Source organism: Schistocerca cancellata, chromosome 1 (genome assembly GCF_023864275.1).
Source record: "Schistocerca cancellata isolate TAMUIC-IGC-003103 chromosome 1, iqSchCanc2.1, whole genome shotgun sequence".
In the NCBI taxonomy this organism is placed as follows: domain Eukaryota; kingdom Metazoa; phylum Arthropoda; class Insecta; order Orthoptera; family Acrididae; genus Schistocerca; species Schistocerca cancellata.
In genome coordinates, this window is record NC_064626.1 from 1,127,047,089 (window position 1) to 1,127,073,195 (window position 26,107).

At 42.0% G+C, this 26,107-nt stretch overlaps 1 protein-coding gene across 2 annotated transcripts in view; it reads right to left on the bottom strand.

Annotated features, from left to right (window-relative positions):
* Window positions 1-26,107, bottom strand: part of LOC126092532 (zinc finger SWIM domain-containing protein 8 homolog) — a 503,186-nt gene that overhangs the window by 79,995 nt on the left and 397,084 nt on the right. For both annotated transcript variants that reach the window (XM_049908174.1, XM_049908164.1), the window contains exons 13-14: window positions 16,802-16,958; window positions 10,874-11,039 (exon numbers count right to left, since the gene is read on the bottom strand). In XM_049908174.1, the coding sequence (XP_049764131.1) occupies window positions 10,874-11,039; window positions 16,802-16,958 (323 nt within the window). The remainder of the gene's footprint in view (window positions 1-10,873; window positions 11,040-16,801; window positions 16,959-26,107) is intronic.

A 26,107-nucleotide genomic window follows, 5' to 3' on the forward strand; every position in this document is an offset into this window, starting at 1 on the left:
AGGAACTTCAATGCCTACCACACAGTGTTGGGTGCCACATGAATGATAAGGCAAGGGAACTACATTATGTCTTGCACTGTCAACCATAACATGATCGTATACAATTCGGGATCTCCAACATTAAACCAAGGACCATGCAGTGGATATAACATTAGCTTCTCCTTGTATGAACCAAATCACAGTATGGTCGGTTCTGCAGCAGAGCATGGGATCAGATCATTTCCCTACAACTACGAAAATACAGTGCGAGAAAAGTAACTGAGCACATATTGCCAACAAATTGACTAGGAACATGAACAAAACAAATAGGTATAAATATCACCAGATTCTTCTTTTATTAGAAGTAAAATCGATAGGAAAAAATTCAGCCTTCACACAGGGCCTATATGCAATTGCGGAACAGCATATATTGACAGCAAATGAATCCATCCCAAAATGACCTTTATCAACAAAATCATGGCGACTGGGTAATCCATTCTGGAATGAAGACTGCAATGAAGCAATACTACAGAAGGGCAGCATTATATGAATATGTTAAACAGCCTAATGTGAACAGCTTTTTGCTCTATAAACGAACAGCAGTTATAACCAAGAAAATATTGAAATCCATTACGAAGAGTAGTTGGATAAAATATTGTAGTAGTTTGACCATGAATACTAAATCTTCTGAGATATGGCAGAAGGTCAACAGATTTAGAAATATCACCCCTGCAGCCAATAATATACAATCATATGAGTGGATAGAAGAATTCTGGGACCTTATTGCCCCACCAAGTGTTCGCAATAAGCTAATCAGGAGACAAAGGGGAAACTCCTGCAACTCAACACGTGTTAACTACGCAATTAAGTATTGACTAGTTGACATCAGTCATCAAAGAGAGCACTAACATCGCACCAGGAATGGATCAGATCACACATTACATGATACAAAACATGCCTGACAATACTGTAGAATTGTTTCTTCAAATCTGTAATGGAATTTGGATGTATAAACAATGGGACTCAGAATGGAAGAGACAAATCATAGGCCCTACATATAAAAAAAGACAAAGATTCATTATTAGCCACTACTTACAGACTGATTCTGTTGTCGTCATGTTTTGCTAAAGCATTGGAAAAACTAATAAAAAGTCTATTAGAATGGCAGTTAGAATCTTCATCCCTACTAGCTGAATCGCAATTCGGGTTCCATACAGGTAGAAGCTCCATGGACAACATTTCAGTATTAGTTTCCTCCGTGCTAGCTGACTTTCGAAAGAGCAAATATACAGAACTATTTTGAGACATTGCAAAAGTATATAATAATAGCCAGAGAAAAATATTATTACATCAGTCATACTTTTAAGAGCTCCACCTCAGTTTGTAGAAAGTATGTTGATATTAATCAGTGAACAAACCATATATGTTAGAAAGGATGCTGGATTCAGGGGGCCACTCTTGTTGGACGACAGCAAACAAAAAGGACTGGTACTCAGTCCACAACTATATACAATTGATATCTATGATGTGAAAAGGGCAATAACTCAAACAGTTAGAATCATACACTTTGCAGATGACATATGTTTATTTACTTCCCATGTAGTATAACAAGACGTGACAAACAATCTTACGTCATTGATAAAGAACCTGAGTCAGTGGTTTTGTGGGAATGCCCTGATGATGGCACCTGAGAAATCTTCTGTAGTCATATTCACCACGAATGGTTATATACCAAGAAATTATTTAGCAATATTATGGAAGGATTGTTGTTACTCACCATATAGTGGAGATGCTGAGTCGCAGATAGGCACAACAAAAAGACTGTCACAAAATAAGCTTTCAGTCAACAAGTCCTTTGTCAAAAATAGATATCTCTCTCTCTCTCTCTCTCTCTCTCTCTCTCTCACACACACACACACACACACACACACACACACACACAGGACTACAGTCTCTGGCAGCTGAAGCCACACTGTGAGGAGCAGCAGCAGAGCATGATGGGAGAGGCAACTGGGTGGGGGTAAGGAGGAGGCTGGGATGAGGAAGAGGAGGGATAGCAGGGTAATGGTGGGGGACAGTGAAGTGCTGCTGGGGAGTGTGCTGGGAGCTGGTGTTGGTGAGAAGGATCCATATGGCACAGGCTGTGAAACAATCACTGAAATGAAGGATGTCACGTTAGGTGGCGTGCTCAGCAACAGGGTGGTCCATTCGTTTCTTGGTCACAGTTTTTCGGTAGCCATCCATGTGGACAGGCAGCTTGTTGGTTGTCATGCCCACACAGAATGTAGCACAGTGGTTGTAGCTTAGCTTGTACATCACATAACTTGTATCACAAACAGCCCTGCCTTTGATGGAATAGGTGATGTTTGTGACTGGACTGGAGTAGATGTTAGTGGGAGGATGTACGGGACAAGTCTTCCATCTAGGTCAATTACAGGGATATGAGCCATGAGGTAAGGGGTTGGGAGCAGGGGTTGCAAAGGGACGGACGAGTATACAGGGTGTACATAAAGTCTGGGAACACTTTCAATTATTTATTGCACAAGAACCAAACATTGTACAGGTATCATACATATGTCATTTTGAAGATAAACCCTTAAAGTAGTTTGGCAATTTGTCGATAGTCAGCACAACACGCAAACATGGCGAGTTCAGGAGCGGAGTGAGCTTTCTGTGTGTTGAAGTTCGACAAAAACAAGTGTGCTACAGCTGTTCAATGGATGTTTAGAACCAAGTATGGTAAGAAGCCACCAACAAGGAAGGCCATTTACCACTGGTAAATTCCCCAAAAGTAAATGTTTTTTGTGCCGTGTCAGGTTGAAAACTGTACCTTGTCATGTCGAAAACTGTACGGGCCATTCTTCTTCGCTGAGAGCACTGTCACTGGATATTCCTACTTGTATGTGTTGCAGCAATGGCTGATGGCTCAAATGCAATAGGACTCTCTGTTCATCTTTCAGCAGGATGGGGGCCCACCCCATTTCCATCGTGAAATTCATAGGTGCCTGAACACGGAACTGCCACATTGATGGATATGCCGTGCTACAGAAGGGGACATCTGTTTCATGAAATGGCCTCCCCGATCACCAGATCTCACTCCGTGTGTGTTTTTTCTGTGGGGACACATGGAAGATCTGGTATATGTACCGCCTCTACCACATGATGTAACAGAGCTCCAGGAAAGAATACGGGAAGCAACTGCCACAGTAAACAATGCCATGCTGGGACACGTATGGCAAGAATTCAATTACCATATTGACGTCTGCCAGGTCACTCATGGTTCACATAAAAAAGAAAGAGAGAGAGAGAGAGAGAGAGAGAGAGAGAGAGAGAGAGAGAGAGAGAGAGAGAAGAAGAAGAAGAAGAAGAAGAAGAAGAAGACGACTTTCAGGGTTTCTCTTCAAAATGACATATGTATGATACCTGTACAATGTTAGTTCTTGTGCAATAAATAATTGAAAGTGTTCCCTGACTTTATGAACATCCTGTTTTGTGTAGGTTCATTGGACGGCAGAATACCACTGTGGTAAGGGTGGGAAGGATAGTGTGCAGGACATTTCTCATTTCAGGGCACAACAAGAGATAGTCGAAATGTTGGCAGAGAATGTTGTTGGTTTCTTTGTTTGTTTGTTTTGTTTTAGGGTGCAAAAAACATCTGAGGTCATACGCACCCAAGTCAAAACTATAGAATGCAAACACAGAGACAAGGGTAACGACTATATGTTAGTACCAATGGAAAGAATAGGAGACATCTAAACAAGGCACGTGGAAAAAGGACTAAAAATAAAATAAAATAAAATAAAATAAAATTGGAGATCCAAAACTAAAAATTAAATGGCCTTCACCATATTGCTTTGTTGGATAAAAAGTAAAACGCGGGCGACAACCCGCACATCATTTGCTAAAACAGCTGATAAATCAGATGGCAAACCCAAGATGGAATGTAAATTAGTAAAAAATGGGCATTCCAGCAGGTAGTAGCGGACAGTTAAAATCTGGGTGCAATGCATACAAAGTGGTAGGGCAGTGCCACTGAGCAAATGATGATGTCTAGAAAGGCAGTGCCGAATACGCAGCCAAGTTAAAATAATCTTCTCTCGGCCCTCCCGCCGAGAGGAGGTCATTCAAGGTGCCGGGAAAGGCTTAATATGCTAAAGCTTATTCCCGTGAAGGGAGGACCATTGGTGATGCCAAAGGGACACCACCTCCTGACAGACGGCAACGCAGGGATCATCAGAGGGAATAGAGATACTCGTGGGCTGAGGTAAGAGGACTGCAGCCTTGGCAGCAGCATCAGCAGCCTCGTTTCCTGGCAGATCGACATGACCAGGGACCCAGAGAAACATGAGATTGGCTCCACCAAGTGTGAGCAAATGACAGTTTTCCTGTACCCGCTGCACTAAGGGATAAGCAGTGTTAATTGCACAGAGACTTTGGAGGGCGTTGAGTGAGTCTGAGCAGAGGACACAATTGGGAAGGCCGTGTGGCCAGATGCACTCCGCGGCTTGATACAAGGCAAAAAGCTAGGCTGTAAATACCGAGGAGTGGGCTGGAAGCTGATATCGAAAGACACGGCTGCCACTGACGAATGCACACCCAACCCCATGGTCAGTCCAAGAGCCATCAGTGTATACGAAGGTACTATCGCTAAATTCCATGCAAAGGTCATGAAACTGAAGGCGATATACCAAGGCTGGAGTAGTGTCCTTAGAAAGCAAATGAAGGCCAAGGTTAACGTGGGCCACTTCACAAAGCAAAGATGGTGAACCCAAGTGGAAAGTTGCAGGCAGCGTGAAGTTAAGCCGCTGTAGCAAGTGGCGAAAGCGTACTCCAGGAGGTAACACAGAAGAGGGACGAGCCCCATACTGATGATTGAAGGAATCATCAAAGAAGGAGGCATAGAAAGGGTGGCCACACATGGCGGACAAATGGGCATGCATACCTGCCGAGGAGAAAGTCACGGTGGTAGGACAGTGGTAGTCCAGCAGCTTCAGCATACAGACTCTCAACCGAGCTGGTGTAAAAGGCATCCATCGCCAAATGGATGCCACGATGATGGATAGTGTTGAGAAGGGTCGGATTTGCAGATGCATAAACAAAACACACATAGTCGAGTTTCGAACAGACAAGGGACTAGTACAAACAAAGGAGGGTGGTTCGATCAGCACGCCAAGAAGTACCGTTGAGGACACGTAGGACATTGAGGGACTGTGTACAGTAGGCTGCCAGGTAAGAGACATGGGAGGACTACGAGAGTTTACTATCAACCTTGAGCCCCAGGAATTTCGTAATGTCAACGAACGGAAGGGCAACAGGTCCAAGATGTAGAGGTGGTGCAAGAAACCATATGCACCGGCAGAAATAGATAGAGACAGTTTTATCAGTGGAAAAGCGAAAGCCATTGACAATGCTCCAGGAGTGAAGACGATCCAGACAGCACTGAAGACGCCTCTCAGTGAGACAGGTCCATGGAGAACTGTAATAAATGGCAAAATCATTGACAAAAAGGAAGCCGGAGACGCCCGGTGGGAGACAGGCCATGATAGTGTTAATGGCGATAGCAAAGAGGATGACGCTCAGGACAGAACCCTGAGGCACACCATTTTCCTGAATAAAGGTGTCTGACAAAGCAGAACCCATATGCACTCTGAAAGCCCGGTCTTGTAAAAATGTTGGAAGAAAACGCAGCAAGCAGCCACGGAAGCCCCACGTGTACAGAGTACGGAGGATACCAGTTCTCCAACAGGTGTCGTAGGCCTTCTCCAAATTGAAAAAGACGGCCACAGTCTGGGATTACCACAGAAAACCATTGATGACATGGGTGGACAAAGTAACGAGATGGTCAACTGCAGAACGTCGTGCTCGAAAATGGCAAGATTCTAGCCACTACACCAGTCGGGAAAGAATCACGCATTCCATTCCATCACCTTGCAAATGCAGCTGGTAAGAGAGATGGGGCGGTAGCTAGAAGGAAGGTTTTTGTCCTTACAGGGCTTAGGTATGGGTATGACTGTGGCTTCACGCAAGTGTCCAGGAAATGTGCCCTCAGCCCAAATGCGGTTGTATGTGTTAAGCAGAAAGTGCTTGCCTGCATGAAAGAGGTGCTGCAACATCTGAATGTGGATAGCGTCTGGCCCTGGGGCAGAGGACCGGGATGAATGGAGAACATGATCTAGCTCCCTCATAGTGAAGGCAGCATTGTAGCACTCACGATTCTGACATAGTACAGAGGAAGTGCGAGGAATGGAACTTTCTGCAGCAGTAAGGACAACGTTTGTCAGATAGTCCATCTGGTCATCACAACTGAGGAAATCTTGCTCTGCAAAGGTCACCAGGGAGGAGTAAAGCTGCCAGTCAGCCTGAGTAAGCTGCCATTTGGGCACGCATGTGGATGGGGTAGGAGGCAGCACATGGAGAGCACATGGGAAATGGTCACTCGAGTAGGCGTCAGAAAGAACGGACCACTCACGATGATGGGCAAGCTGGGTAGTGCAAAAGGATAGGTCCAAATGGGAATAGGTGTGCGAGGAGTCAGAAAGGAAGGAGGGTGCACCAGTGTTAAGGCAGAACAGGTTGAGTTGGTTAAGAATGTCAGCAAAGAGAGCGCCTCTCTGGCAGGTCCTTGTGAGAACCCCAAAGGGGAAAATGAGCATTAAAGCCACCGAGTAGCAAAAACAGTGGAGGTAGCTGCCCAATAAGCTGAAGGAAGTCAACCCTGCCGACATCGAAGGAGGGAGGTACATAAATGGTACAGAGGAGAAAGATAGGTGGGGAAGGAAGAGGCAAATGGTAACAGCTTGAAGACGGGTAGTCAGGGAGACGGGTTGACACTGAAGGTCATCCCGTATAAGCAGCATGACACCCCCATAAGATGGGATGCCGACCTCAGGTGGAAGGTCAAAATGAATCTGTAAGTAATGAGGAAGCTCAACGCGGTCTTGAGGCCACAATTTTGTTTCCTGAAGGCAAAGTACAAGGGGATGCCGTGATGCAAGAAGCAGCCTCAAATCCTCTTTTTGGGACCGAAGGCCACGAACATTCCATTGGAGGACAGTCATGAGGAGGAAGAGATGTAGGGGTGTCAACTCAGTGTCCACCAAGGGACAGCTGGCGGAGAGTCGCTACTACAGTGCACAGAAGCAGTAGGATCCTACTCCATGGGGTCCACACAAGCATCGGCATGTTTGTCCGGGCAGTCAGTGGAGTACAACGTCAGAAAATGGTTGGTGGTGCGCACCGGTGAGGCAGAGGCCGGCTGAGCTCAGCAACCACATGGCAACACCATTGAGCAGGATCTTCGAGTTGGTGAAGGGGAAGACAGTTTGTCTTTAGCAGACTTCTTCGAGCCCTTCCGGGTAGAAGAAGACTTGGGTGGTGTTTGGCAAGAGGGACAAAGTCTCCTGGGGAGTACTCCTTCTGGGCTTTCCTGCCTGCCAGTTGTGTAGTGGGTAGCTCCACCCCTGTGGGGCAAGAGTTTGACAGTTTGTTGCACAGCGAGACGGGGGGGATGGCAATGCTACCTTGACACTGGGTGACTTCACAACCTCAGAGCCTAATTTGAGGACGTATGTCTGTGTAGCCATGTCCTTCACGGAGCAAGGGGTAACAAGAACTGAACTTTAAGCGCCAGACGGGAGAACACAGGGTTTGCAAGTAGCCAGTAACTTGCAAGCTACTGGGTAAGGCACTTGCAGTTGATACTATGAGGAGGAGGAGGTGGACATATGCCCTGGTGTGCATCCCTGCCACAGGTTACACATTTGGCTGGTGTCGACAAGACGTTCTAGTGCGATTGAACCGATGACACTGGTAACAATGCATCGGATTTGGAATGTATGGCCGGACAGTGATGATTTCGTAGCTTGCCTTAATCTTGGATGGCAACACTACCGTATCATCAAAGGTGAGGAAAAAAGTGCGGGTGGGTACCAAGGAGGAATCAACCTTTTTCATTACACGATGAACGGCAATGACAATGACACCCTGATCAGTGAGGTAAGATTGTTTCAGCCTCGGTTACACCGTCAAGCACCACAGTAAATTACACCACGGGAAGAATTCAAAGTTCTATGTGCCTTGACACGAACAGGATAGCCATGGAGAAGTGAGGCAGCAAGTAGTAGTTGTGCTTGAGCATCAGAAGCAGTCTCCAAAAACAAGGTGCCATTTCGTAAATGAGAGCAGGATTTCACAGGGGCAGCAATTGTATCAACACCTTTCTGAATAATAAACGGATTGACCATGGTGAACAACTGACTGTCTGCAATACATGATACCATAAGGAATCATGGTGCAGTGGGAAGAGTCTTCAAATCAGTAGCCTCATTACGTGTGTGTTTTGTCGATATGGAGAGGATGAGTGACTCATTATGAGGAAATCCCCCATGATTGCCAGCATCTTCGATGGTGAGCTGCTCCCAACTGGGGGCCCCCTACACAAGGAGTCACATCAGCCTTGGGTGATTGTTCACAACTCAGGTCACACCTCCCGAACACCTGACAGAGAGACCAATGGGCAATCTGGGAGGGCTACAGCTCAGGCAATCATCCCTCCCTGGGCCTGGCCTGTACCAGGGGGTAGGTGCGAACCCTACCTGTCAAATCAGGGCTAGGAATTACGCGTTATCCAGTCACCTTCTACACGTCAGACGCATGGGCCAGCCTTCAGCAGCGCACAGGGAGGAAGAAAAAAGGATCCTGAAACGCTGAAGTGGAGGAACGAGAGAAGGGAAACAAAGAAAGGAAAAAGGAGCCAAAAAGAAAGTTGAGACTGTTCGCAGGTCAGCAACAAACTGCAGAACATTCCCAATAATACCCCAGACATGTTCCCCAATAGAGGGGGAAAGGAATAGCAGGAGGATAGACATGCAGCACGGAAGGGAAAAAGTGCTGCAAAGGCTGGGGCCCCATGTTAGCAGAGAATGTAATTCAGTTACTCCAATCCTGGTGTACTGAGTTACGAGGGAAATGCTTCTCAGTGGCCAGACAGAAAGACTTTGGGAGGTGGTAGGAGACCAGCAAGATAAGGCAGGGGAGATTTGTTTTTGTACAAGATTGAGAGGATAATTATGGTCTGTGAAGGCTTCAGTGAGACCCTTGGTGCATTTCAAGAGGGACTGCTTGTTACTGTAGATGTAATAACCATGGGTGCCTGGGCTTTCATAATTTTGTTACATTCCACCCAGGATTTTCCAGTGTTTGTAATTGTTTAGCACATGTAGATGATAAAGTAATACAAATTAAAGCCCTTATTCAGTTCTTCAGAATAACATGGCAGAAAGCTTATTTAATCCACATAGACACAGATGGATCAAATACAGCAATAACTGCAGATGGCCCAAAAATATATAGATTACCAGCAACTACTTCTACCTATCTGGCTGAAACAACTGCAGTGTTAATGGTATTACAGTGGTGTCTGATTGAGAAATGCACATACTCTGTAATACTATCAGACTCGAAAGTGTACTACTTCAAGCAATATCAAATATAAAAATCGCAAAAACCCCCAGCGAGTCCCTACTCCTAGTTTCTTTTTATTGGTATTATGAATGTCACAGAAGGCAGAAGCAAATTGCCTTTAGGTGGGTGAAAGCCCATTGTGGAATCCCAGGCAATAGAAAAGCATATCAGCTGGTAAAGCAGGCTACAAGCAGTGGGACACCAAAAGACGTAAAGCTTCCCAATACGGAATATGGACAATTTATTCAAAAGAGGAAATTCCAACACTGGCAGGAAGAATGGACACAGAACTTGCGATACAAAGGAGGCTTCAGACAAAGCTAGTTAATTTTCTTGAAGATTCTTTAATGAATAATGGACAAAAGATAGTGTGACATGCTGACAGATTCTTCTGTGAGAAAACATTTTAGTTACAATTAGTTAACAGATAATTGACGTAAATTTGCTACAGTTGCTAATTACTTTTCTTACTACTTGAAATATGCTTTCATAATTAAAAAATAAGTGCACTGTAGATATGCCTGTTAACTGAGTAACACTTACTGCTGTTTGTCACAGACATATATGGTGACTAACTTTCTTTTTATCTTTCTTTACCAACATTTTCGTGATCTTACTATAAGGAATTCGTTGCTAATGTCCGGTCACTACAACTTTGAATACATTTTTGTGGTTACAACCAATCTAACTACAAATATTTTAGGCATTTGTACATATTTTTGTTATGTTGTGTTTTTCCCATCTTAATGCAGCTCTTGTTGAGTGATCAGTTTCACATTGAAAGTTTATGTCATCATAAATTTCCAAGCTATTTTCTTATTTATTTTGAGATCTGGGGATGTACGAGGGTTCCGTACCACTACATAAGAACATATTTATCAGCGGTTATTAACTCAAATGGCAAAGTTATCAATCTGATACGCCACAGACAGCGTATTACTGATACCTCTGGTTTCGCTGAGATGATAGGTATGAAATTTTCTTTGATCGCAGACAGTGCTTTTCAGGGGGTGGTAATTGTTGTCGCTTGACACGAGCACAAGTGTTGTAGTTGCAGTCTGCAAGCTGAGCCAAAGCAGTGCACTAGTCAGCACTGTTAGGCCGTTATTTGCATCCTGGTTGGTTACCACATACGTTTCAGTGCAAACCCTGTAGGTAACATATGATGGCATGTGGGATGTGGCTTAGCTGTGTGTAATTAAAAGTGTTCATAATTCCTGAATATCTGTAATAAAACATACTGTTTGTAATCTCTTAATCATAGTTTTCAGTCAACTCAGTCATCATCTGCTTCCCTGAATGATCAGCACTTGCAGTCACTTAATTAATAAATTCATGGAGAAAAAGAGAACCAGAAATCACCATAATATAACAGCATAGATATGTTATAAACTAAATCATTGTTATGTTCCAAAAGATTATACAATCTTACCTTGCTCAAATGACTCCTTGTAGGTGGATTGTTTGAATAATAAGATGCATGGATAGTAGTTTTTACCAACTGATGAACTTCCCTATCTAAAAGCTTGTCCATTATTCTGGAAATCTTGTTTGGGTCATCCTTGTAATGGACCAGAAGTGCAATTGCAAGGTCACCTCTGAAACAAAGTCAGCTTTTAGTCATCTTTTCATAGCAGAACTACAAAAAAGGGATTGAAAGACAGTTATTATGGAGTTACCCAATAGTCACTGCAAGAGAGCTGTTCTCTCTCTGTCTGGAGTATCCACTGTGTTAAGAAAAGGATAGTTACCACTCATCATGCAGCGGAGCTGCCGAGTTGCAAATAGGCACAACGAAAAGACATCATACACACACACACACACAAGCAAGACCATAGTCTCTAGCTGCCAGGACCAGACTGTGAGTAGCAGAACATGATGGGAAAAGCAAACTGTGTGTTGAAGGTAAGGAGGAGGCTGGGGCAGGAAGGGGGAGGGTTAGCAGGGTAGGAGTGGGGACACTGCTTGTTGGGGCATATAGGGACAAGGTGGGGGAGAATGCAGGGCAGCTAGGTGCAGACAGGAGGTTAGCAGAAAAGGAGAGAAGTAAAAACACTGTAGGCGCATTGGTGGAATAGAGGGTGTTTTAATGTTGGAATGGAAGCAGCAAAGGCAGGGGTAGGTAAAGGACAAGAGCTTTCCTTCCAACCTGTAACCCAGGGCTGTTTTCCTTTGTTACTATTTTCTAATGCATTTCTGTACTCAGTGTCCATCCTTCTTTTTGTTCTTTCTTGTGTTGCATTTGTCATCTTCCAGATCACACTGCACACCCTACTTAATAGCAACACTGTATCAACCGACAGCTGCAGGACCACGCTGATCGTTCATGCATCATCTCCTGCCCTACATTACTCCCACTGATACCATTACTCCTGGACCTTCAAACTGATCATTCTTCCTGCATTCCTATTGTGTATTTTTGTGTGTTGTTTTCAGTAGCTTCCTGTGCCACAAGAACTTGTATCTCATCCTACCAAGACCCCCCCCCCCCCACATCCCCACCCCTACACACTACTACTACTACTACTACTACTACTACTACTACTACTACTCCTCCTCTCTATCCTGTTCGCACAAACTAACTTCACCTAATCTAGTCACATCTGTCATTTCCCTTCTTCAGACTTATTCACCCAAAGACCTGCAACCCACATTACAATCTTTTACTTATTTTTTCTTCAATCTCATAGTGTTTTCATGTCAATTTCAGTTGGTTTTTGGCTTTCAATATCGAGCTAATACCTCAGATTTCATCTTGTTTCCCCATATTTCATCTGTTTCATCCTTTTCGTGGTTTTCCCCAGGTTTTGGTATATTTTTGCGAATTTTTTTCAGACACATTTCCATGTTATTTATGTAGTTTTAGGCGTTTTTTCCCTCCACCATGAATCCTTGCTCTTTTTATCCACATCAATATAGAACAATTTTCTCATTCCTAGTCAGAACCCAGTCCCACATACTGTTCCCACTGTTGTTGCTTGGCTCATGGAATCCTCCCAAATGGCCTTGCCATCAAATTACCCATCTCCAGCTCCAACCCCTCCTTCCACAATGACCTCAGTCTATTGAGATTCTGCCAGTCCTTAACCCTCACCAACATATTCCTTCAAAACCATCAATCAGGGCGAACCTCTTTCCAATATCTCCTCTCCATATGTAAAATTCTTCTGCTATGCAATCCCAAACTCTTGAATGCCATATCACACGTTGAAACTCTTACCTTGCAAGAACTAGAGTAGCATGCACAAGCCCTCCACCCCATTCACTTCCTATTCCCACCTTGGACTACCATTGTCCACCATCTCTACAATAACCTCCAAACCTAACCCACATCCCTCATAGCTGACAAGCCCTGCCTTGCATATCTATTACATTTACCCTACCCTACCCTCACAAATTCACTCCCACCACCATACAGGATCCAGAATCTACACTGGCCCAAAACTCAGTTATGAACCTTTCCTAAAGCCTTAGTCCCACAGAAATATCAGTCCTTTCCAAAGGCATTGCCTTTTCCTCACTCCCAAATTCAGTCATGCAGGACTTGTTAAAGATTTTCTCTCAATCACTACAGTCGAAACACTTTTCTGCCACCAACCCTATAAATCACACTCAACCAAAGACCAATGATGAACCCTGCCCGACTCTGTTCACTGCTCCATCCAATCGCAATCCAGTCCCACTGCCACCAAAAACTGAACATTGTGTCACCATCATTCCCTAAATTCCTCAACATACAAGCTAATCTTATGTCCACAGAAACCACTGCAATCCACCACCTAAAAACTGATCCGTACCTCATAATCCTATCTGCTGCTCCATCACTGTTGGTTTGAGCCACACAGATTACCCGGTAGAAGGACTCCACCAGCTGTCAGATTAATCCACCTGCAAACACTGCCACAGTGATCAAATTCCGAAAATCGAGAAAGACCTCCAGTCCCTCCTCAAATCCTTAGGCCCACCCACAACCTCTCTCCAGAGTCCACCTCTCTCATCACCCCTAAAATGCCCCGCACTCCTACCTTGTACATGCTTCCTAAAATCCATAAACCCAACCATCTAGCACCATTGTGGCCAGTTACTTGTACCCCCACCGACAGCATCTCTGCTCTCTTACACCAACACTATTACCCACAATCTACCCTTCTACAACCTCTGACAATAAAATTCAGTGAAAAGTCCTGTAACATTAACGTAGATGAACTATGAACTACAGTTACCTTACTGTCCTTCAAAATAGTCACCTCCCATAACTATGCACTGCTGAGCTCAACGATACATGTCCTGGAAACTTTGCATGAAGTCTTGCTTTGGGGTGGTCTTCAAAATCTGTGTCATGTTTCGTTGGATGTCACGAATATCATCAAATCTCTTTCCTCTCAAAGAAAGTTTGAATCGAGGGAATAGGAAGAAGTCTGGAGGATTGAGATCTGGTGAGTATGGTGGATGTTCAAGTTGCACCACCCCTTTTTTGCCAGGAACTGTTTGACGATATTGGTATTGGCAGCGTGTGGGCAAGCATTGTCATGAACAAAAAACCAGGAACCTCCTTGAACATACTGGGGTCATACCATGCGTAGATGTCACATGAAACAGGTCAAAATTTCAACATACCGTGTAGCGTTTCATGTCGTTCCCTCAAGTAGAAATTCACTACTGACACCACCTCCCTTCACACTAACATCCCTAAGGCCCATAGTCTTTCTACTATTAACACCACCATTCGTAACACCCAATAGATTCCAAACCTACAACCTCCTTCCTAGTCCATTTGACCAACTATATCCCCACCCACAGTTACTTCTCCTTTGAAAGCATCACCTACAAACAAATCCAGGGCATGGCAATGAGCACCTGTGTGGCACCTCCTATGTCAACCTATTCAGGGGGCATCCTACGCCAACAAATTCATGAGCCATCTAGAATATTCCTTTCCACACAGAATCCCACACCAATCCCCTAGTTCAAATTTCTTACCGACATCTTTGTGATCTAGATAGAGTGTGGACACCCTATCCACATTCCTCCAGAACCTCAACAGCATTTGCTTCACATGGTTCTCCTCAATCCAACAGCCACCTTCCTCGATGTTGATCTTCACCTCCAAGATTGCCACATCAGTATCTCTGCCCACATAAAATCTGCAATCCACCGGCAATACCACCACTTCGACAGCTGCTGCCACCCATTTCATACCAATAAGTCCCTTCCATACAGCCTAGCCACACGTGGCCGTCACATCTGTAGTGATGAACAGTCCTTTCCAAAATATACCAAGGCCCTCACTGAAGCCTTCACAGTCCGTAATTACCCTTCCAACCCTGCACAGAGAGAGGTCTCCCATGCCGTGTCCCTCCAGTCACCCACCATCTCCCAAAATCCTACAGGCCGGCCATAGAGGAGCATTCCCTTGTGACTCAGCACCACCCAGAACTGGAGCAACTGAATCACATTCTCCATCAGGGTTTCACCTACGTATCGTCATGGCCTGAAATGAGAAATGTCCTACCCACTATCTTTCCCCTTCCCACAGTGGAACTCCACCATCTACTCAACCTACACCTTATCCTTGTCCATCCCTACACAACCCCTGCTCCAAATCCATTGGCTCATGGATCATACTCCTATAATAGACCTAGATGTAAGACCTGTCCCATACATTTTCCCACCACTACCTACAACAGTCTGGTCATTAGCATCACCTATCCCAACAAAGGCAGAGCTATCTGTGAAACCAGTCATGTGGCATACAAACTAGCTGCAACCAATGTGCTGCATTCTGCATGGGTATGACAACCAACAAGCTGTGCCCAAGAAACAGCCTGGACTACCCAGTTACTGGACAAGCTGCCCAACAGGATGTCCATTTCAATGACTTCTTCACAGCCTGTGACACCTGGATCTTTCTCACTAACACCAGCTTTTCTGAACTGTGCAGGTCAGAACTCTCCTTACAATATACCCTATGTTCTGGTAACCCTCCTGGCCCCAACCTTCATTAGTCATTGTCCTTTACCAACTAGTCTCTTCCCTGTTCCCATTCCAGCACCCTCTATTCCAAAAACACATGTCACGGTGTTTTTACTTCTGTTCTTTCCTGCTCACAGTCTGGCCTCGGCAGCCAGAAACTGTGGTGGGGTGGGGGGCGGGGGGGGGGGGGGGGGGGGGGGGGTTTACACGTGTGCTTTTTCTATACTGATGAAAGCCTTTTTGACCGAAAGCTTTGTCTGACAGTCTTTTTGTTGTAATAATATTATGAGAAGGAAATTTGCTACTCACCATATAGCAGAGATGCTCAGACAGGCATAACAAAAAGACTCTCACAATTACATGTTTCAGCCATTAGGGCCTTTGTCAACAACACACACACACACACACACACACACACACACACACACACACACACACACACACACACACATTCTCTCTCTCTCTCTTCAGATTTTACTCTGACACAAATCTGCAGCTCATCCATGAGAATGCCCAGGGTCCATTATTTGTCCACTGTTACCATCAGAGAAGCAGGGCCCAATCACACTCTTCATGACTCTATTTCACTCTGTCACTGTGAAGAGGATACATGTGCATGCCTTTCATGTTTCAATCTGAGTTAGTAAGTTCCTTGTTCCACAGACCAAATTCATGATAAACAAAATTATGTGGAATATATCAACAGCATAAATTTTGCCAGTTAACACAACTAATAAACTGGAATGAGTCTTGTCACTCATCATGAGAACCAATTCACATGTCATCACTTCAAGCACCTGTTCCAGGAAACGCCATGGTTTTAGCATAACCTTGCGCCTTTTGAACTGTGACTATTTTGTAAGTAGTGCAAAACAGATTATAATTAAGTACTCATCTTATGCTGCTATCAGAGAGATGCATAGCAGAAGCGTGTTTCTCATCTGGGCAGCACAGTTTAGGCCCCACAGTTTGTCTTACTTGTTCAATGTTCCCTAGTTTTCTGACTGACAATGGATGACCTGTTGACTTTTGTTCTAGAGCTGAACCTGTTATTCTGAAGTTTTTCACTCTTAACAAAATTGCGTTAGGAAATCGCATGTCTTTTACAACCCACATTGAAGTCATGACTGATTTGCTGTTGAGATAAAACACACGAGCCCCACTTTTAGAAAATGTTTTCATAACAAATGCACAGTGCTCACACAAATACAGTTCCATTACCATTAAAAAGGTATTGCATAGACAACAATGTGTCACTATGTAATAGTTGAAATGTTAAATTGGAGAGCTGGTATTAACTAAAAACACCCAACTCTTTTTGGCACGCCCTGTACAAATAATTCTCACAATCTAATTTTCTAAAAGACTCACAAGTACTATTACCGACCTCTGTCTTCGAGTTCCCTCACAGAGGAGTGGGTGGTCAGCCTCCGACACATTAGCTTTCAAGCCAAGAGCAGCAACTGCAGCCTCAAAACCCAGAGTCTCATCTGTTGGCAACCGCAGTGACTGATTCTGCAACTGACATCTTACTTCCCGTCCTCCTGTTTGAATTTATAAACAATGTGCACTTTTAGTCAAATACAGTATTATTATTTTGTACTATGGTTAGAAGTCATCTGACAGTAACGAAGTATTTCATATCTGCTCTCATGCCAATCTAACAAGCAATATTTCTGAAACATGAAAGTCAAGTTTGCTATTGCTCTGCACTTCTAAGACCAATTTTCAGCAGTATTAATAAAGCAATTAAAGACAAAAAATAATCCTAATCTTACTGCCAACAACAACAACAACAACAACAACAACTTCTTTCTGTAAAGCAACTTTCAGCCACTAATACTCTACCATAAAATTAGTGTAGTACTTCATTACGATTTCATCCATTTTACTACATTTTTTATCAATACAGTATTGATTCTTCAATCAACACACAATTTAGATAAACACTGTAGTGCACTAGGGAAAAATTCCTTTCATCCTCAAGATACTCAATGAGATTTTCAGTTTCATTCACCAGTACAATGTCAGACGAGTGATTGACCTGTGCTTATTCTAATTAAACTGATCTTATCATCCTTTTGGCAGATGTATGTAGACAACTACTGTTTTTATACATGTAAAAGTCAGTCACATAAACATTACTGTATTTACTATTCCACACTTAAGTTATGTGGAAGTCATATATACCAATCAAAAATATAAAATGCTGTAATACAATCTAAATGTCAGCAAAACTGAAGATGAATTATTTATTGTTTAACTAAAAATTTTGATGCTTACATATTGCCAAAACAGTGTATTTTACAAATTTCAGATGTAATCAGCTAATCCTATATAATTTTGAGTAGGGTGACGTGGGGTAAGTGTAACCACATTTTGGCATAGTTCAACTTTGACACCACATTGCCAACTTGGTATTGAAGATATGAATTTGAAATTTCTTATGCTTAAAGTTTGACTTATTGACTTTTAAACAATACAAATTTTGTTTTTGAAAAAAAATATATGGTCAAATAATTGTTTTCAAAATTTTGTGTTGTGAGGTTACACTTGCCCCATGGTTCGGCGAAAGTGTAACCCCACACTGTTGTACCCATACAGAGCATTGTAAAAGAAACTTGGGGTAAGTGGCCTGATTACCCAATTTTTACTGAATTTGAGGGTTTTTAAATTATTAAAATATCTTAAATGTTACTCAAGATATGAACTTTTTTGCGCACGCCTCTTTGTATATTATGAAATACACAGAAAATGTTAGCTAAACTAAAAAATAAGTGTTAGCCTAAACCATAAAACACTGAAACAGAATGCATCGTAGATGTTTTATTTTTGTTTTAGGCCTGTAATTTATTAGTTTCAATTCTACAAAAGTAATATTTTTTCTTTAGTAGGCAATTTAACAAAACTAATAAAATATCTAGTCTCAAGAGAAAAGAAAAATTCACTTTATAAGTTCACTTTCTATTATCTTTCATGGTAATTGAACTAAAGTTGTTGGCAATTTGTGTTTAATACTAAACTGCCCTAATTCAACTTATTATATTCACACTTAGGCACACACTATTATGTAGTCACTGAATGTTGTATGAACCAAATGTAACATCAAATGTCAGGTCTCCCTTGTGACCTAAAGTAGGCTCAGGCAGCACTGAAATGACATCAGAGGATGGAACTTCCGTCTCATCTCTTCTATCAGGCCAGTAGAATGTGGTGCCATGCTTTGACTTATCTGAGGAAAATCACTTCTGGATCTCCTAAATCACTAATTTTGGTAACTTGGCCAATAAAATGAACTTTCTTACATTTTGCTGCAAAAGCTACCAGAACATAGTTTCCAACTGTAATTTTATCTTTGGTTTCAAAAAAGTTTGCCTCTTCTTCTTCTTCTTCTTCTTCACAGTTTATCATTTCTTCCCTGAGATCGTCCAGTGTTATTATGGTCCCATTTTCTTCATCACTACTTATTAAAGATAGACGGCCTCCTTCAGTTTCACTTTCTTCACTTGTTGATTCAACTTCCAGTCTTTTTTTCTTGTTACCCACATGAGCAATAAGGGAATTTTTTTTGCACAACATTCTGAGATGCCATTTCGGATAAAGTAACAGCACTTTGTTTGGAAGATTTACTTTTCATTACCAAGCCCTTTTTTATGCTGATAATGCTTTTTTGTTGTGCTTTCTCCTTATTATTCTTGTTTCCTTTAAAATTCTTTTTCTTTGAAGATGGCATCATGAAAAGTGATAACTTCAACTCCTGGTGCAATCCTTTTCTTCTTAGTTTTACCAGTGGGAGTACACTGTCAGACTGTTTCCAAAAATAAGCTTTCAAATGACAAATCAGAAGTTCCAGAACATATTGAAACATTGGTTAGCTTGGGAATGGTTGAGAAAGAACTCTGATACTGGGAGAACTGCAGGGCTCAGTAGATGTAGGCCTATAAATTTCTGGAGGTTGTTCAGCTGGAAGCTTCCCAAAAATCTGAGTACTTTCTGTTAGAGACATAGCTTCCACACAGTATATGACTGCATTATCGTGAGCTGGCAATGGATTTGTTTCTGCCAAAGATTTTGTATGAGCTACATATCTTTTATATGCCTCCGGATCATATTTAGTTTTATCAATTACTTCTCTACTGTAAGGGAATATTCCTGCTTTTTGAAAACTACATTTCAACAATTCAGGTGGTGTTTCATTCCATAGAGCAGTGAGGAGATCGGAAAAGTCACATTTGCTAATTTTTACCCCTTGATGATGTCTCTGGTGACGAGTTAACTTTTGGTCCCAAGTAGATTTCACACTCTTAAACACTGCTACATCCATTGGCTGCAGGATGAATTATCATGCTCAACATTGTTGTTAGTCAAACAATGCTTCACATACTGTACTGTATTTGAAATGGTGGCATTCTTTACAGTTCTGTGTCATATTTTATAAAAGGAAACATGGTTACACTTGCCCCAGCTGATTGGTTACACTTGCCCCACATGGGAAAAAGTTGGGGCAAGTGTAACCATGCCTGGCATATCAAGAGTAAAACGAATCTCATATTTGAAATTATCATGCAAAAGTTAGTTTGTAACCAAAAAATTGTGCAGTTATCTTTAAAACTGCAAAAATGACAGACCACCAAATTCTGAGCAAGTTACTCTCTCCCAGAGTGAAAATGTAGACGTCAACTCAAGTCCAAAAATTAATTACCAATTTACGTCAGATCTGACAACTTATGGTTAAATATAACAAAGAAAGGAGTAAATTAACATGTGTGATAGGTCACAGGTAAAAATACAGCTTCTTTAAGGCACCATAAGCCATGGTTACATTAACCCCATGGTTACACTTACCCCACTTCACCCTAATCAATATGTATTTACATTTTATAATGCATGGCCAAGTGAAATATAACTGAACTAAAATTAACTTTTGTAATCATAAATTTGTTAAAATTGTAACTACAGGAATGTACATGCTAATTTTGACTGCCGTAATTCTAAACTAGTCAGTTGCACAAGCCTGCAAAGTCAGCATCAGTATTATGATAATTTATTGTATGTTATTATACTATGAAAAGGAAAGTTGCCACTCACCATATAACAGAGAGTGAGGCGACAAGAGAAACACAGGATGGACATTGAGTATAGTGATACATTAGGAAATAGTAACAAAGGAAAGCAGCACTGGGTTAGGATCGAAAAAAAAAAGCCATCAGGCAAAAATCAAAAATGGAAAATCCAGGATGGAATGTAACAATATTACGAAAAGTAACAATACCAGAGAAGGAAAGTTGCTACTCACCATATAGCGGAGATACTGAGTCGCGATAGACACAATAAAGATTCACACAATTAAAGCTTTCGGCCATTAAGGCCTTTGTGGTCTCAGCTCTCTGAGACTGCAGACGTGCGTGCAAGTTGCGTTTGTGTGTGTGTGTGTGTGTGTGTGTGTGTGTGTGTGTGTGTGTGTGTGTGTGTGCGTATGTGTGTCTACTGTTGACAAAGGTCTTAATGGCCGAAAGCTTTAAATGTGTGAATCTGTTTATTGTGCCTATTGTGACTCAGCATCTCCACTATATGGTGAGTAGTGACTTTCCTTCTCTGGTATTGTTACATTGCATCCTGGATTTTCCATTGTTTAATATTATGAAAAGGAAAGTCGCTACTCACCATATACCGGAAACTGTCTTAGCAAAACACAAACTGTGCCGAAAGGTAAAACCACCAACAGTTACCCACAGAACACAACTATTTCTGATCATTGCCTTGAAACTAAGAGAATTAGCTGCTACCTCCGCTATATGTCGAGTGAAAACTTTCCTTTTCATAATATTGTTACATTCCATCCCGGATTTTCTATTGTAAGTTATTGCTATCCAACTTAATCTGCTACGAACACGAACTTAATCTGCTATTAACACGAAGTTATAATCTTCACTTTCACAAGTGAACTGGTAGCAAGTAGTAACACTGCAAAGTTGTTCAGCATTTCTGCAGTTTAAAGCACTGACTAATGCAGAAGGAAGGAAGATCAGGGTTTAACGTTTCACCAATGATCAGGTCGTTAACAGATGAAAGTATGGGGAAGGAATTCGGCCATTTCCTTTTTAACACCACCCAATCCAGGCTCGCTGCTCGTGGTCTCGCGGTAGTGTTCTCGCTTCCCGAGCACGGGGTCCCGGGTTCGATTCCCAGCAGGGTCAGGGATTTTTCCCTGCCTCGAGATGACTGGGTGTCGTCGTCGTCGTCGTCGTCGTCGTCGTCGTCGAAACCACCTGCACTAGGACCTTGCCTAGTACGGCGGTGTGGGTCTCCCACATCGTTTGCCTAATGCTCTTGTCACAGAGTACGGGACATCATAATCATCACCAATCCAGGCATTTAACATAATCAGTTTATGGACGACACAGAAAATCTTAGCCTAGAGGTCCTAAAGGGAGTTTGAACAGTCATCCTGCGAAATGTGAGTCTAGTGTCCTAACAATTGTAGAACTGCACTCAGGCTGGCCTATGCAGCCAGAATTAAGTTTCAATTGCATTCTTATGGGTGTGTAATAGTGTAAAATACACTGCTGTTTTGCTAACTACTAGAGATACAATCATTCTCATTCTGAAGGAGGCCACCTGTGATAGTGGTCAAAACTCTTAAGAGTATTTTACATCATACGGAACAGGTGTATCACAATGACTGGAAAGTCAAACCTTCAGCAATGGCTCCCAGACATAAGCTTATCTTACTGTTTTATAATATCATAGCAAAAAATATATACAGTTTGAGTATATCAAACCACAGTTGCTGCTGTGGTATAATGAGTGATATGTGGATAGAATAGGGGAAACCAGATCCTTCTGACCATATGTCGGCGACAACTTCTATTCCTTTACTTTCTGTTTTTCCCTTCCTTCCCTTACTTTAATTGTGAAGTTCTTGTCAACTGCAAAAAGCTACTAATGCCTACAAGGGAAATCTATATTCCAGCTAGGATCATACACATTGCAGTTTATCAAAGACTGTCACAAGCAGCCACAACTTACCTCTAAAGCTATATGAACATGGGTATCTGACCCAGTCCAGGAAAGGGCAGCTTAGTGCCATCAACAAACAATTGTTTTCAGCTACCACTGTACAAAATGCAAAGGAGAACAATAAATATAGAACTCCCAATGGGATGTGGCCTAACCAGGTGGCACTGTCAGCGAGTGTTAGCTGTTCTGCACCACTTTTCAGATGCTTTGAAACCTGGAACGAAGAAAAGACAGACCTACATTGCGCACTGACTGAACAATGGATAATCTCTGAGGAAATGAAGAAGGTGCTGCAAAGATGACTTCACTGCTAACTCACAGAGTCCCTAGTCCTCTCCTAAGGTCTTGCGAACAACAAGGATGGCACATGGCATTTTGCATCAACTACCAATGAGAGAACTAACTCATGAAAAAGGATGTCTACCCACTGCCTCACACTGATTACACCCTCACAGCCTCTGTGAGTGTGAAGTTAAGCAATTTGGACAGTGTAATGCTCCTGCCACTTCAAACATATGATGGACAATCTGCTTAAACACCTCAACTGTACGATGTGCCTTTGCTGTCTGGATGACATTGCAGTTTGTTCAATGACAATTTTGAGAAGATCCAAGTAACCTGACAACTATGGTGAAGTGTCCAGAATGAAATTTTCACTCTGCAGCAGAGTGTGTGCTGATATGAAACTTCCTGGCAGATTAAAACTGTGTGCCCAACCGAGAAGGTAGGAGACGAGATACTGGCAGAAGTAAAGCTGTGAAGACCAGGCATGAGTCGTGCTTCGGTAGCTCAGTTGGTAGAGCACTTGCCCGCGAAAGGCAAAGATCCCGAGTTTGAGTCTCGGTCGCGCACACAGTTTTATATGGTGAAGTGTGTTCAGACTGCAGAGCCCTAGCTGAATCTGTAAAAATGTCTTTTCATCATCTGGGAAACGAAAGTCCTGGGGCAAGAAGCTAATGGTGATGGAGTCCATCCCAATTCAGAGAAAATAACAGCAGTCACAGATTTACAGACTCCTCGGTAACATAGACGACAAATATAATGCTTTCCTTAACACACTTATCATGCTCTTTGAGAGCTGCTTTCCAGCAAAACGTTCTAAGTGGGGTACTGGCAGTAAAAGGCAGCCTGGGTGGCTGACTAGTGGGATAAGGATATCATGTAGAACAAGTAGGAATTATATCAAAATGTTAGAAGTAATCACAATCAAGCTACGGTAGCCCATTACAAACAGTATTGCAAGATGCTTAAAATGTTATTAGGAAGGCAGAGAGTATGTGGCTGGCAAAGAGAACAGCTAATTCACAAGATAAAATTAAAACCATATGGTCAGTTGTGAAGCAAGTGTGTGGTCAGCAGCACAAGGTCAGTGATATAAAGTCAGTTTGTAGTAAAAATATTTCTGTTACCGATAAGCCAGGTATATGTACAATACTTAACAATAATTTTCTGAGTGTTGCTGTTAAGTTAAATAAAAACTTCATTTCTACAGGCAATCATATAACTCTCTTGGAAAATGCCTTTCCGAGACTGATGTCTGAAATACTCCTCTGACAAGGGAGGGAGTGAGTAAATAATCAAATCGCTGAAGACTAAGGGTTCTCGTGGATATGATGGAGTGCCTAGCAGAATATTACAGTACTGTGCTGGGCATGTTAGCCCAGTATTTAGCCACATTTGTAATTTTTGCCTTTAAGATTGGTCAGTTTCCTGGACGATTAAAGTACTCAGTAGTAAATCCGCTTTATAAAAAGGGAGAAGGGGATACTGCAGACAATTTTAAACCTATTTCTATGCCATCAGTGTTTGCTAAATTTATTGAAAAGGTTGTGTACCAGGTGTACCGGTATGAAATGAGCGATAAGATACAAATGTGTCGATAGGGAACATTTGTTGGGAACGAGCCTTATTTTTTTTTTTTTTTGTTTGGTTGGTATGACATGTCGAAGATATTTAGTGTACATCAAGTCATGGAACAAACATCATATGTTTACAGTGTATTAATGTCGAATTTTGTACCAGAAAGTGATGATTTGCAGAAAGCATTAATTTTTTGTTTTCATTTGAAAAAAAGTGTTGCAGAATCGCATCGAATGCTTGTCGAGGCATATGGTAATCATGCTCTATCAGAAGCAACATGCAAAAGATGGTTTCAATGGTTCAGAAATAATGATTTTGATGTAAGAAATTAAGAACGTGGAAGTCCACCAAAAAAGTTCGAAGACGCCGAATCGCAAGCAATATTGGATGAAGATGATACTTAGAGTCAGTATCAAATGGCAGCAATGTTAAATGTTGCACAACAAACAATTTCTGACCGTTTGAAAGCAATGGGAAAGATCCAAAAGTGTGGAAAATGGGTGCCACATGAATTGAATGAAAGACAGATGGAAAACCGAAAAACCATTTGTCAAATTTTGCTTGACAGACATGAAAGAAAATCAATTTTGCATCGAATTGTTACTGACGATGAAAAATGGATTTATTTTACGAATCCTAAATGGGAAAAATCATAGGTTAATCCGGGACAACCACCAACATCGACTGCAAAACCATACTGATTCGGCAAGAATACAATGCTCTGTGTATGGTGGGATCAGGAAGGTGTGGTGTATCATGAACTTCTAAAGCCCGGTGAAACTGTGAATACTAATCGCTACAGACAACAAATGATCAATTTGAACTATGCATTGATCGAAAAAAGACCAGAATGGGCCAGAAGACATAGCAAAGTAATTTTTTTACACGACAATTCGCCTGCACACAAAGAAAAACTGGTTCAGGATATAATCAAAACACTTGGCTGGGAGCTGCTACCCCAACCGCCGTATTCACCAGACTTGGCCCCTCCCAACTACCAATTGTTTTCATCAATGGGACACGCATTGGCTGAGAAACACTTTGATTCCTATGAAGAAGTCGAAAATTGGGTGTCTTATTGGTTTGCTTCAAAAGACGAACATTTCTATTGGCATGGTGTCCACTGTAACGTCTAGAGAAACAAAAACAATATATTATGTAGTAATTAGAGAATTAGATGTATCATTTTGTGTCATTGCATAAAATTATGTTTTTTTTTTTATTATTTATTTTTGAAAACGTCTGCGTCGGCGAGTAATAAAACAGACACAGAAGATAAATGTTAAACAGAGATTAAAAAAGGAACTAGTATATAATGCGTGATGTAGATTAATGTCTTTGTCTTCTTGATTTGGAAGTTGTGCGAGTAAGATCTCCTGTTGTTGTCGTAGAGAACGCGAATGTAGCACTCTTTTGTCGAGACTAAGCAATGTACGCCATTACGTGTGAATTCACAAAGGTCTGTAATCACTGAGATATTTAAAGGTTTTAATAGAGTTGTTTAAATGAAAACTTGTATTATTTATTGTTAAGCTTGCTTGCATATTATCCCATCCTGTTGAGACATTTTTCAGTTATATAAATATTATCTGTGGTGCTGAGCTGTGTGGAGAACGAAGAGCCGCTGCCGCGGCGTATTTAAACGACTTACAATATAGTCGAGCATACCGCAAGGAAGCAGTAAAATAATAGTAAAATAATATTATTTCTTTTAGCTCCCAGACTGGCAGTGAAGATCAGCAGATTTTATGATGTGTTGCAGGTTGACGCGGGCTGCTGATAGGATATAATTTACAGTGCAAATAATTTAATG